The 15,074-nt window shown below is 41.6% G+C and overlaps 1 protein-coding gene across 1 annotated transcript in view; it reads right to left on the bottom strand.

The window, feature by feature from the left end:
- The window catches only part of ptpn4a (protein tyrosine phosphatase non-receptor type 4a), an 88,689-nt gene that overhangs the window by 34,262 nt on the left and 39,353 nt on the right, over positions 1 to 15,074 (bottom strand). The window contains exons 3-10 of the mRNA XM_080038221.1: positions 11,998 to 12,105; positions 11,209 to 11,251; positions 9,215 to 9,293; positions 8,156 to 8,200; positions 7,487 to 7,539; positions 3,923 to 4,043; positions 3,233 to 3,320; positions 1,894 to 1,982 (exon numbers count right to left, since the gene is read on the bottom strand). Of these exons, the coding sequence (XP_079894347.1) occupies positions 1,894 to 1,982; positions 3,233 to 3,320; positions 3,923 to 4,043; positions 7,487 to 7,539; positions 8,156 to 8,200; positions 9,215 to 9,293; positions 11,209 to 11,251; positions 11,998 to 12,105 (626 nt within the window). The remainder of the gene's footprint in view (positions 1 to 1,893; positions 1,983 to 3,232; positions 3,321 to 3,922; positions 4,044 to 7,486; positions 7,540 to 8,155; positions 8,201 to 9,214; positions 9,294 to 11,208; positions 11,252 to 11,997; positions 12,106 to 15,074) is intronic.

A 15,074-nucleotide genomic window follows, 5' to 3' on the forward strand; every position in this document is an offset into this window, starting at 1 on the left:
CACCACACGAGTGAATTATCTTCCAGAGTTATGGGGATTTGAGTAGTTACTATCCAACCCACGGCACCCATTAACATTTACCCTACAAAAGTGTAGCAGCAGAGAGTATGGGAGATTTCCAAGAATGGATGCATGGGGTGTGTGAGTGGGTGAATTTGATGGAGAGAGGTGAAAAGAGGACGGAAAGAGGAGAGCTAGCAGATTTGAAGCCTTTAATATTTCAAGGAAAACTTGTTAAACAAAAAGCCCTCCTCCCCCTTAAAAGAAAGCTGGTGGAATCGTCTTCATAACTCCAAAAAAATAAAATAAATTATCAACTCATGCTTAAACTTAAATATGCCACGTCCATTATCACCATGTGACAGATTACCAAAATATTACTCAGCACAAGGGTCCCTTGAGAGGGTTCAAGTGGCGCTGGCAGGCAGCAGATTGGGGTTTGTGACAAGAACATCCAGTTTGTTTGGTTAAACCACAGAAGCACCATTCAGTGCAACCAAGTTCCAGTAGAGCTGCTTTGTTTATTTCAGGTTTATTTAACATATGCACACTAATAAAAACAAAAAGAAATACGTAAAAAATGTGACAGAATGATCCAAAAGGCATTTTTACATCCACTGTCCCTGCCAGGGGTTCTGTTTTTAGCCACAGAGTTGCTTCACCAAAACACAAGTTCCTGAAGAAGCTAGCCTGGAAATCCAGACCCATATCTATCACGATAGAGGGTCTGGCCACGATCAATAGTAATTCCCAACTCAAGGGGTGGCTCTTACTCGTGCATTTCAAATACCACTGCACGCAGTTGGATAGCACTACAACCAATCAGAGCGATGAACAAGGTGACATATTAAGCCCCGTTCGTTTAGCGAACAGCGGGATTCATTGTTAAATTAAACTTTTGCCGTGGTCCTCTTACTTGCTAATGAAAGATTTGAGTGCTGTCTTCCAAATCGTAAAGGGCAGAACCCTAAGCCGTCTCAAACTCGAACAACATATACGCAGCCATCTTTGATATTTACTATCAAGTCTTCGACGGTCGTCATCCGGTTACGTCCGCCCCTGAGCACCATACATAGGGCTCTGGCCTGCCCATATCTGAAAGAACGATTTGATTGGTAGCTCAGGATTTCTTGACATATCTAATGAGCTTCAATGGAGAGTTACCAGACCAACAGGCGCAGCAAATTTGCCAGCTCCTAGCGGCAGGTCTGGATTTCCAGGCTATGAAGAAGCAGTTTGTTTCTGAGGAATTTGACCACTTGCTACTTAACTGAAACTATGGATGAACACATTGTGGTAAAAGTCTGACAGTATTAATAACAGTACCTCTTCCACTGCCCCTTCAAGTCTTGGGTGTTCCACAGGGTTCTGTACTTGGTCCTTTCCTGTTCCTCCTCTAAATGCATTCCCCCCTTTGTTCTGCTCTCTCCACTGCTGGGCCAATGATGACATATCAACTAACTCCGCTGCCACTGCAACACAACCCACCCTGACCAACTGCCTCAGCTCACTCAAATTAAATCATGGGTGTAAGCCAACGTTCTAAAAGTGTATGTGTAGCTAGGACAAATCTGATGTTACCACCACTGGTCCCAAAGTCCTCAACGAAACCATACACTCTCTGTCACTACCAAAACACGTATCGCTGTCTCCCTCCCCACACATTTTCACCCTCTCATCAAAACACCATTTAAAGCTCATTACAGAAACCTGACCCTTTTTCCCAAAGTGTTGCTTCTGTTTTTACACTTTTCTGGTTCCGACTTTACCCTGACTTTCCTAGATTAAAAATAGCTGTGGATAAATCTTGTTGAAACACTCAGGTATTAGAATTGCACACTTTAATGACAATGTGTTTTTCTTTTGTTATGCGTGTGTCAATGTGTCACTTACCATGGGAAATAGTTGATCCGTACCCTGTTCTTGTAAATCACAATGCCTGCAGACATCACCCCGAGAAGAATCTCTGTGTTGCTCTGGTCCTGAGGAGGGAGGGAAACACAGCGTGTGAAGGAGTGTGTGTGTGGTGGAGATTGAGGCAGGGGAGCATGTGAAGGAGTGTGTGTGTGGTGGAGATTGAGGCAGGTGAACAGAGTCCAGCAAGGCATCTTCAGCTTCCTTCAGGCTACAAAACAAGTTTACGTTGCTGAAAACAGGAACCTGCCTAAAACTTTTTATTTTCCTTTGTTTTGGTCCTATGCGATGATCTTATCCAGATATTCCATTTTGCACAGTAAGCACAGGACATCCTGCATGTGCAATGTGATCCTAATGATGACAGAGTGCTGAAGCATATTGTTCCTTGTGCTGCTCTATAAAGACAACTACATTGATTTCCTTTATGTTTGGATGTTATGTATGTCTCTAATCCATAAGCACAAATAGCCTGAAATGAAAACCGAGCCTGTTCATGCTTTCCTGCTGGTGACCCAATTTAAGATATTACCTTCAAGTTTTGCACTTTATTATTTTATTGGTGCATACTTTGAAATTGTTATATCATACTATGGCTCATAAATATATAATATAGCCTAAGTTTAACCTTTTTACTCATATAGAGAGGATTACTCCCCAACAAAAGTATGAGGCAAAGCTTATTTGAAAAAATAAATCTGTATTATTGACTTTCTGACACACCTTATAACATGTTAGCAGGCTAACAGTCAGTGTACATTTGATAACAAATGTTCTTAAGGTGCATTTTAAGGTAGAAACCAAACAGTAGTAATAGTAGCCAGAAAAGATTTGATGAGGCAAATACTGAGTGTCAAATGATGCTTTCATTTTCCAAGGAATATATGAAACAAATGAATGTAAATGATGCCTTGCACATTCTGCTACTGAACGCTAGTACGTGGCATTTCTGCAGGATGCAGGTAATAATATCAACTGCGGCACCTGTCTCCATTTCACCTCAGCTGCTCAGGGAATGAAAACAGGTGTCGCATCAACCGTGGTGTGACAGCGGGGTGCAATGTATGATAGGAATCCCATTATCACTGGTTGGAGTAGAATATGATTATGAACTTAATTATTTTATACATCTCGAGAGTTTCTGTTGGGGACTGGCCACCGTCAAAATAATATAGCAACACACACAGACACAAACTGTATACGCAGCAGTCGCACGCACACGCACACACACACACACACACACACACACACACACACACACACACACACACACACACACAGGCAGGTGTTAACTGCCACAGAATAAAAGCTTACTTACCCTTGCATAGTGTAGCTCTACCCCGTAGAGCTCCAGCGTCCGTGCTGTGTTCAGATAATTAAACTCTGACTGGGCAGGAGATAGACCACTGAGTGAGAGAGAGGGGGGAGAATGTGTTAGAAAGAAACACAGAGAAGGACAGAAAAGGACACAAAAATAAACTGTGTGTGATATACTGGAAGTCATTTATGTGTACCCCTTATAGAATGGACTGCGTTTCTATTCATGTAGGGTATTGTTTTTTTAAAATATATTTATATACAGTAAATTTATATACGACTCTGGAAAAAATTAAGAGACCACTTCAAATAGTCAGTGTCCCTCGTTTTACTATTTATATGCATATGTTTGAGTAGAATGAACATTTTGGTTTTATAATATAAACTAATGGCAACATTTCTACCAAATTCCAACACATTTTCTGTCATAAAGAGCATTTCCATTTAGTAATGTAGAGATGAAGATTTAAGAAAAATCCAGACTGGTCTCTTATTTTTTTCCGGAGCTGTATATATTTCTCAATTAAAAAAAATAAAAACTACTTTGACAGTGATGTACACTTTTGTCACTGCGACCAACCAATGGTGACATTATAACAATAGCTGTGATGACAGTCAAAACTCAGTCAGTTTTTCTTTTTGCATGTTTTTGAATGTGTGTGTGGGATATGTGTGTGTCTGGGTATTATACCTGTGCTGCTGGTGATGTTTGGAGACCTCTTTGTGGAAGTCTTGCGGAGGGTTGGAGATGAAGCAGTATTCCAACAGATAGCCTGCCGTATGCTCCGTTTCACTGTAGTCCCCCAACTCGGCTACACACACACACACACACACACACACACACACACAGAGAAAGAGAGAGTCAATGCATCATTGCTGTCTCAATTTAACAGGCAGAGGGGTGGAAAGTAATAAGATAATATGACAGCGACAACAAGGATGACAGAGAAGTGTACACTGCCTGTGCACAGGTATTCCGCATAATTACCCCTTTAGAAAAATTATTGTGACACAGGCTGGTAATGAATGGATCATGTAGGACAGGTACAGTGTATCCTTTACTGGAGTGAATTGATATATTACTGGAGGGGGTTGGCTGAAAACTGTTACCCGTAGTGAAAAATGATCATATCAGACAATTGTGGCCTATAATTGTGCCATTAAAATAATTGTAATGCAATACCTCCAGATTATTTTCGATGCTACATACAGCTATTTGTTGTTGTAACTAATTGGCTAATGGCAACACAGCCATGTTATAATTATATTATCAGACCAGCAAATATCCCTGAATGGGAGAAGATTTAGGGATCTGGTCCAATGCATGTCATTCTCGCCACAGGCCAAATAGAGGACTAAAGTAAACCAAATGGAAAGTATAGGTCAATAAAAGGAATTAACAACTGTGGTTTGCAATTTTCTGATGGATAATAAGCAGAAACATTAAGCGTGAAATGATTCTCAGGTCTGTGGGAGCTTCCAGAGGACTCACACACAGCCAAAAGCCATTAGCTGACTTGATACGGCGGTTGAAGCTCAAAAGCATCAATTCATTCAAGTAGTCCCTGGACTAAGCCCACCAGCCGCTAGCCTAAGCATATTGACCAACCAATCAATTGTGAGCTCACCTCAGGTTATTGATGTGCTCAAAGCTCTAGGGGGAGATTTATGTACGGTCAATAATAGCTTACATCTTAGAACAGTAGGCTAATGTTGGTTTTATTGTATGCTGCTGTTATTACTTTAACAGGGTGTAAGTGTTGAGGCCAATCAAATCTGAAGCCGACAACCCGCTGTCTCTTTATATGTTCCCCTTTTGATGTGAAGCCCATACTCTGGTAAACTGGCTCAAAGCATGAAAGACTAGCTTGAGCCCAAGCTCCTAATAATGATATGCTATAATAAAAAGGCCATAAAAAATATACTCAACGCTCTATTTTTGATGAAGGATTTCCATGCATCGCGAGTACTTGTGTACTCTACCTTCATTAACACATAACCTTTTAAGGGAACTAGTCCCCAGCATCCACCACTGTTAATATGAAAATATGAACAAAAGCAACAATAGGCATTTCAAACAGCTGAATTGATGTAAAAGTGTTTTGTAATGTATCATTTGCGAGGGAAGGTGAACGCTATTGCTGCTGTCATACAGTTATTTGGTCCGTTTTAAACAAAAAATGCAGGCCTACTTCGTGGGATTTGTGTTGTTTTGAGCATGCCAGCTTAAAGCTACTACGAGTAAGTCGGCACGTTGGCGACACCTTTGAACAAAAGCGGTAGTATTATTACGACGCCAGCTGTCGTGAAGCTGTTTTGTAGCTCGTGCAGGCGTGCAAGATTCAAATAATCAGGAAGCAATATGGTGCGTGTCCGTGTGTTGAAAGTGTGAGGGCACCGGACTCTTTTCGGCTCCGTGAGTCTATGGGTGACACAGCATCAACTAATGCCAGTAAGTGCTAAACACACCTGATTGCAATGAGTTGATGCATTGTCACCTCTCACGGAGCTGAACGAGTCCCCGTGTCCTCACACAACGCGAATGAACGAGAGATGGCAGTTAGTATGGATCACGATGAGGTAATGTGTTTATGTTGTAAATAATGACTATTTCCGATGAATAATGGTCATCTGATGATGCTGGTGAGGCAAAGTAAACTTTGTTTTAGTAGGCTTCCGCTCATTCATTTAGGAGTAAACACTGCAGTCTAGTTTCGCTGCGTGAAATTGTGTATACGTTGCTTGGCAACGCCCTCCCGCCCGACTATCACTCTCCCTTTTAGCTTTTCTTCATTGCATTTTCTTTTTTTTTTCTTTTATGGTTCAGCCCCGTTATCGGTCATTATGACGAGTCTGTCTCAAACAAGGCTCCCGCTCCCCTTCCCTCACCAGGAGGGATAGGCTTCTCAAATCGCGTTCCTGCGCCTCACTGAAATCTGTGACCAATACGGATATGTGACCATAGAGCATGCACGCGTGAACCGAAAATCGGACTGGGTGTACGACCAGATCAAATGCAGTAATAAAAACTATATAAAAACGTCTTTCTTTGCACTGATGGTCTCGTTTGCTGTTAAAGGTAATTTATGATTATGAGACGAAACATGAGGCTGTTTAAAAGATATTTAAAAGTTACTCGTTGCCGCTTTAAGTGTGGGCTTTAAAGTGATCAGCGGTGGCACTTGGGCAAAGCTAACTGAATTAGCAGCATAGGAGCTGCTTCAAGCTGCTTTTTTCCCCAAAGCAGTAGTGTCATGATGATGGTAGTCTAGGCCAAATCTCTAATCTGACCTATATTCTGCAGCAGTGCAAATTCCCCCAGAAAATATGCTGCAGAAGTGTAGGAGAGAAAGATGGATGGAGCCCAGAGGAGGAGGGGGGACAAGAGAGAGGAGGGTCTGTATGTGTCTGTCTGTCTGTCTGTCTGTCTGTCTGTCTGTCTGTCTGTCTGTCTGTCTGTCTGTCTGTCTGTCTGTCTGTCTGTCTGTCTGTCTGTCTGTCTGTGTGTGTCTGTGTGTGTGTGTAAAGACTACACAGAGATAAAAGACAGTGGCAGACGTAGGGCAAAACAAGCTGCATGAAAACAATGAGCAGCAGTAAAAGAGAAAGAGCCAGAGAGACAGACAGACAGACAGACAGACAGACAGACAGACAGACAGACAGACAGAGCAGTGTGTCAGGAGGCATTATTCCGATGACAGAGGGGCCCAGTCAGCATTTAACACAAACACTACATCACAACAGTACATGAGATTGGCACCCAGGCTGAACTTCCACTGGCACACACTGGACTGCTGGTCTTCCGTGTTTTTATATATAAAGAGAGTGTTGATAATGTGACATACAATGTCATCTAGATCTTGGTAATGCAATTAAATATAAAAATATATATGTATTTGTCCTTTCAGCGCTCTAGCCCAGCAATGAAGCAAGTGTGTGTTGAACAAATGAAATAACCAAAATGGATAGGTGACTTTTCCCCAATTTACCACCCTAACACATTTGGCCAACGAAGGAGCTTTTGGATTAGTCGAAAACCTGAGCACAATCACGCTGGATATTCATATGACTGCAGATAATATCAAGTATCGCCCCACACAGCTTAATTGAATCATAATGGCTTCAGAGCACCAGCTTTCAAAGGCTCTGGAGCAACCACAGCCATTCCATTTAACAGTGTGTGCAGCTAAAGAGCTGCCCTAATGAATTGCCATTCCAATGTCAAGCGGACCTATCCGGAGGGAGCAGTACTTACATTGAACAGCATAGGATGCCAGCAGCGCGGCTGTGTTGTGTGGACAGGGCAATCTGAAAGACACAGGAACACACACAGGAACACACACACACACACACACACACACACACACACACACACACACACACACACACACACACACACACACACACACACACACACACACACACACACACACACACACACACACACACACACACACACACACACACACACACACACACACACACACACACACACACACACACAAAAGAGAGATATAGATATTCAGCCTTGGATCAAAAGTTTCAGAACTCAATATATTAGTTTTTTTTCCAGAGAGAAGAGATTATTATTATTTTTTTAAATCACGGTAATATACTGCAGAAAAGAAAAAAAGGTATTTTTAATTTGACAAACAAAAGAGAAACATAAGAAAAATCAGCAAATCTTTTTATCCCTCAAAGTAAAACTAGCTTGTTGTATCCCTTTGTACATTAGCTCAATGAGCTTGTGCATATTGACATATTTACTCATATTTACTGTATTGCCAGAGTTAAGACCAGCCAACACTCTGCACTGCAACCAGTGCTAATGCAATGCAACCATAATATATCTATATTCTAGCAGCTCTTTATGAGGCAAAACTGTCCAGTCTGTCCATACAGCAGCATCTCATAACACACTCACCTTCCAGTAAATATATCCTGCTTGATCTGTAGAAAGTATTGGTACCTGAGGGGGGAGAGGACAACACACTGCGTTAGGATGAAACCCAGTCAACCACCATCCGCTCTGTTTAAACTCAATAGAAATTGGACGTAAAAGGCAAAGCAGCCATGCCATGCCTGCCGGTCAGATTATAATGGCGAGACTTGTGATGGCCTGTAAAATGAATGGACACCCTTCAGCAGAGGCCTTCGTTTAATGAGTAGCACAGTCAAACCCATTGGCTATGACTGAAATGATGTAGATTATTCTACTTTCAAAAACTAAAAAGGGGGTTATCCTCTTCATGGTCTTTCATAACTTATAATAATTTCAGAAGACTGTACACAGATAGCTGAATCCATATTAGTAGAAGCCCACACACTCTTATCAGGAGTGTGCTTTGGCCGTGACTGGAAAGAACAATGCAACACATCAGCATGTCAGATCCAAGGCTCACTATTCCCTGTTACAAGTTGTCAACAAAGTGTTGATAAGACACCAGTGCAACCTTTGTCTGCATGCTGCTTCTGTAGATGCACAGTAGTAGACCTTATGTTTTTGGGTATGCAAGTCTGATTTGTTGGCCTTTGTATTACAAAGTACAGCTTTTCCTTGTTTCCTTTCATGAGCATGCATCATCTAAAAGAATGAATATCTGGTCCTGGGAATCCGTTTTGCCCCACAAGATTACATTAAAAAAAAAAAAAAATCGTAAAAAACAACTTTATCAGCTAACAAAAATCAGCTTGCGTCAGAAAAGAATGAGCATTTAAGGGGCGCCATTAGCTCAGTTGGTAGGGCGTCCCCCCATGGGCCTCGGCCAGCAGCAGACCCGGGTTCGATTCCAGCCTGCGGTCGTTCTCTGCATGTCACTCCCCTCTCTGCCCCATTTTTCAACTCTGTCTCTAAACTATCAATAAGCATAAAATTGCCTAAAACACCTTAAAAAAAATTAAAAAAATAATAAAAAAAAATGAATGAATGAGCATTTCCTTGGGTGATAATCAGTATACTTCTCTGTCAAACCATAGCTCTCACCGTGTGTATTCTTCCTGAAGTTTATTGGGGTCTGTCACAAAGAATTTGACTCTGAAGCTCAACTTATGAGGAGACCCTCCTGGGGGGGAAAAAGAGGAGGAAGAGTTAGAGGGGAGCACACAACATGGCCAGATCTGACAGACTTTAAGTGCATTGAAATCATTTAGGCTGGGGGACTTCATTTCATTTCTGACACTCTAATGCAGCGGTGTCCAAACTACGGCCCGCGGGCCAACTGCGGCCCGTGGCCCGCTTTTTATTGGCCCGCGGCCGATTTTAAAAATATAATGTAATATGGCCCTTTGAAGAAAAAAAATATATATATATATATTTTTTTTTTGCATTTCTCAGTTAACCCACTAGTGCAGGGGTGTCAAACACTGATTGATTGGCCCGTGGCACATTTTAAAAATATAACGTAATATGGCGCTTTTAATTTTTAAATAATTTAAGTGCACTCATTATATTACAGAGGAATATGTCCCATAAAAGAAAAAGAGCAACAAGCCCATCCCAGAGGACCCTGCATAATATTTTATTTTAAATGAATATTATTATGGAAAATCTATGTGTCCTTCTCCAATAGCTTCTAATTCATCTGACACAGTGTCTCCATTTTTTTTTTCATACAAAATTCTTCAGATTTAGCCTCTTAATTTCCCTCTCAAAGTGCACCAGATTCATGCATTTCACTTTAAAAACTTTAAAAAATCTCCCGGGGGGGCATACCCCCGGACCCCCCTAGGAGGGCCGGGACCTCGGTTGGATACTATTTTCACCCTGCTGGACATTGGACGCAAAGGCAGAAAACACTGGGTGTATCATTGGCATATAAACAAGAGGGGGAATGTGTCTGTTTAATGTACAAGGAAAGTGTTGCCGTGAAGAAGGATTACAACTTACGAAGACACTATGAAAATAAACATCAGAGCAGCTACATGTCCTCATAAATGTGTTATTTTTGCGAAGTGGCCCGGCCCTTCGTAGATTTTTCTGTATGTGGCCCTCAGTGAAAAAAGTTTGGACACCCCTGCTCTAATGCCTTATTGAGCCAACAGGCAGCTATTGTGACTGCTCCATTAAAAGATGCACTATGTATCAATCAAAAGGACTTGAAGGTGTATCTTAAAAGTGTGTGAAATATTCATTCATGCTATGATAAAGTAGATCCTGTATGTCCACAGGGCCATAAAGAGTGTCTTACTGGAAAACTATTCAGGAAGTGTGAGAGGCAAATACAGTAGTTGTGGCTGACTGATTTTCTGCCCTTATTTCTGAAGGTTCCACACCTATTTCCCCTTTTCTTTTTTAAATAACTACTCCATGATTAAACCGGTGGAATAAATGACTCAAAGTGTAAAATTAGCATGCCCGCATGTACACAAACACATTCGGTCTTACTCAATGAAGTGTGCATAATAGAAAAATCCCGCGGTCGTTCCTCAATGAATCAGTCAGTGGGCATTAACACAGGGTTGAAACGCAGTTCAATCATTGCTCGAGGAGGCCTGCGTTTCTCACAAGAGCGACTTTTGTAAATTGTTCTGCGTGTTACAAATTCTATTACTCATTATCAAATAAAGGACAGAGTTGAAATGAAGTTTATTCAATTGCTCAGGGCCGATTCTGAATTTCTAAATCACTCTGTGTGTGTGTGTGTGTGTGTGTGTGTGTGTGTGTGTGTGTGTGTGTGCGTGTGTGTGTGTGTGTGTGTGTGCGTGTGTGTGTGTGTGTGTGTGTGTGTGTGTGTGTGTGTGTGTGTGTGTGTGTGTGTGTGTGTGTGTGTACCGGAGACTATCGCTCAAGGAGGAGTGTGGATTTTTTGACTACCACTCCAAACAGCTGCTTAAAATGTATGACAGTGGGGCAATCAAGTCGGACTTGAGTGAACTGTGTTGGCTTTTTACAGCTCTCTGTTGAGAGTTCCTTTAAAATGACTGGGACTGGCTTGTTGAGGTGGTCTGAGGTGGTGGTGCGCGGTGGATTTCACCTACTTTTCAACTGTTTCCTGATGGGCTTGTTGGGATCCAGCCAGCGCTGTAAAATATTGATTGAGAGACACTTAAGAGACACCAGAAAACGCTTCCACGCCATGCATACACATACTCAATTATTCACCACTGGCCCCACACACACACACACTACAGACTTAGATGCAGTAAATGTACGTTCTAGAAAGTTATTCACACACAGTCATGATGTATCTGATTTTATGAGACTGATCCAAACACAAAGTATGTCTTAAGAGTCACTGATTCTGGAGAACAAAACAAAATGTGGTCAAATTCAGGGTTCAAAATGCAAAAATCCAATGTTAATACACAGCCTTGACTCTGTAAACTTGTATGTTGCTAGCTTTGGTGGGCCCCATTTGTTTACATACCCTGGACAGGATGTGTATTAACACTGGATTTTTTTTCAGCGCACACACAGTACTGACTGGTGGAAGATTGTGAGGAGATATTCACAGATTTTGACAAAAAGTTATTTTGACAAAAAGCGATCTCCAGAATGGCTGACTACACCGTTAAGTCCTCTTGTAGGCACGCACACACACACACACACACACACACACACACACACACACACACACACACACACACACACACACACACACACACACACACACACACACACACACACACACACACACACACACACACACACACACACACACACACACACACACACACACACACACACACACACACACACACACACACACACACACACACACACACACACACACACACTATCATTTAGATTAAAAACATTGTACTGACTGGCGCATCTAAGGAGTCCTCAGCCAAGTGCAGGCCAAAGTAGTCTCTCTCGGTCAGCTCCAGGTGCTTAAAGACAACGTCCAGCAACACCTGGCCAGGATCCGATTTCTACAGAGAGGGACAGAAGACACACCAGGGATAAGAATGAGTCACCGCGGGAGGAGAAGAAAAAAAGAGGAAGGAAGGGTCAGATGGAAAGAGAAGTGTGAATCACGTCCTGGAGGAGTGATTTGACCGTATCCTGTCCCATACTGGTAGAGCAGACAGGGACTTCTTACACAAAGTAGTCCCTTTTTCACCTCCACATAACGTCTACACATTTCAAACACTTTGCCAAGTTAAGAGTGTGCTACATTGGCGATGATGGGGCTTATCAAATACCTTTCCAACAATACAGGGTAGAACATGTACAGTGAGAGGGGTTAAGCTGAAGCCAGCCTGTGGGCTATTGTAATCATCCATTTCGCTACATGCTTTTGCTCAGTGGCCGTGTAACCACACCTGACATCTTTCTAGCAATGGGAACAGTCCCAAGAACGTGACACATATGTAAATTCAATTCCTCCCTCGGAGCTGCAGTTATTAATTGTGCGGAGATGATGCTTACATTTTTTTTTTTAATTAAACGTCAACGTTATGTGCTGTCAGTTGGTTCCCACATTCACCAGCTGTCTTAAAGAAAAACTGTCATTTGGTGACTTGGCTTGTTTTTCGGGGCAAGCATCTGATTCATACAGAAAAATAGCTAGTTAAAAATAAAAAGGGTAGCAGTATGTGTTACTCACATATATAACACCAGAGATACAATCATCACATAGTGTCTTGCAATTGAGATGCTGTGGTTGCAATCATTAGCAAAGAGAAGTATGGGAGCTGTAGTATTCATATTTCTAAATAATGAAAAAAAAAGAAAAAAAAGAAAAGAAAATCCGATTTATAGTTTTTTTTGTTGCCTTTGGCCAAACCGAAAAACTGAATAATGGAACCAGAGAACTAGTGTTGTAGTTATTTGATGCAAACTGCCATGAGTAAGAAGTGTACTTCTGAGGAACACTTGGCACAGAAAAAAAACTAAAGCAATGCACTGTGGTAAAGGAATGAAGAAAGAACAGACACTGTACGACACTGAAAGCACCGTCTGTCTGTCTGTCTGTCTGTCTGTCTGTCTGTCTGTCTGTCTGTCTGTCTGTCTGTCTGTCTGGGTCGGAGAAATGGAAACAGGAACATTCAGAGAAAGACGCTGAGAATAGCAGAAGGTCATTTAATTGCAGGAAATCATCAGTGGGCGTGTGCTTTAACCAGATTAAGAAACGTCAGATCTTGCTATGATGGTTTGGAACAGGACGTGCTCAGCGCTGGAGACACTTTTGCAAATACAAGACGAATTAAAGATGGAAGTGAAACTGGACCAACTTTAGGTGTGCAAGCATTCGAACACTGCTATACTGTATAATGTACATTTTAGGTGTTGTTGCTTCCTTGTAATGGGGCAAATGGTTCAAATGTCCCAATGTGAGAGGAACAGTGGCTAAAGAAAAGAGAGACATGGATTTCCCTGTCACCCAGAGGTCCTGAAAAAGACAGGAGAGAGGGAGAGAGAGAGAATGTGAGGAGGAGATGGGCTGAGGAATCATTTATTAAACACATCATTAATATCACATTGCTTCGTGTGAGAGAGAGAGAGAGAGAGAGTGCGGGAAAGGCAAGTGGACAAACTGTGGGACCGCAAGTGGAGCAGAAGTTCACACCTGATCCTGATTCAACTTAGAGAGAGACAGAGAGAGGGAGAGAGAGAGACAGAGAGAGGGAGAAAGAGAGTATGTGAGTGTGTAACTCCATCAGAGCTCCCATGGGACAGCAGGAACACACTGCCCCCCTCCCCACCCCCGCGCGCGCACACACACACACACACACACACACACACACACACACACACACACACACACACACACACACACACACACACACACACACACACACACACACACACACACACACACACACACACACACACACACACACACACACACACACACACACACACACACACACACACACACACACACACACACACACACACACACACACACACACACACACACAGTGCTCTCGTCTCCCTTTACCCTTTACCCTGGTGACACACTTTTAGCCGAGTATACTGAATTTAATAGTCTGTGCTAGTGTGTGTGTGGGGGGGGGGGGGGGGGGGAACACTGAACAGAATGATAGTTGACAACTGACATGTTGACATGGCAGCCCTCTAGAATCACAGGCAGTCTATTTAGTGATCTGTGCGTGTGTGTGTGCGTGTGTGTATGTGTGTGCCTTGTTAAGTGTGAGTCAACTCGGATTGCCTCTGTGCTGCTTCCTTCCATTCTCACTCACTTCCCTGAAGCTGAACTATTGTGTTTAAAGGATGAGAAAATGAGTATAACTGCTCAAAGCATGCACTTTAAAAAGAGTCTCACACTACTGTTTATTTAAAGTGTTGGTGAAGGAATAATAATAATAATAATAATAATAATAATAATAATAATAATAATAATAATAATAATAATAATAATAATAATAATAATAATAATAATAATAATAATAATAATAATAATAATAATAATAATAATCTGAAAATTGTTGTATCATTCTGGGTCCAACAATCCCCGCCTGAAAATGATGAAAGACAAAATGCTAGAGAAAATGTCTGACATGCTGTCCATACACTCTGTGACTGGTTGAATGCAGACCACATGATGACTCACACACTAATAATATAACTGAATAAAACATGAAAAGGCTGTTGTATCTATATCAGTGATTCTTGAGAAGCAGGACAAAAGGCCGTCTTCCATATGTAACTGCTGTTATCTCCAGAAATAAAAATATTTAAAATTGTAGATGTTATTAGGGATTAAGAATAGAATGTCTGGAGCACAATTATCCCCTTAAATTTAGTTTAATCATTTTTATGTCAAATATATGACACTTGTTATCTTCTCACAACGTCCAAAACAGTGTGTCCACAGAGAGGGTTTCAATCTTTCATATGCAATAAAACCTGATAAAAATGTACTTTAATTATT

This window comes from Ammodytes marinus (assembly GCF_949987685.1).
Source record: "Ammodytes marinus genome assembly, chromosome: 12".
NCBI classification, from domain to species: Eukaryota; Metazoa; Chordata; class Actinopteri; order Uranoscopiformes; family Ammodytidae; genus Ammodytes; species Ammodytes marinus.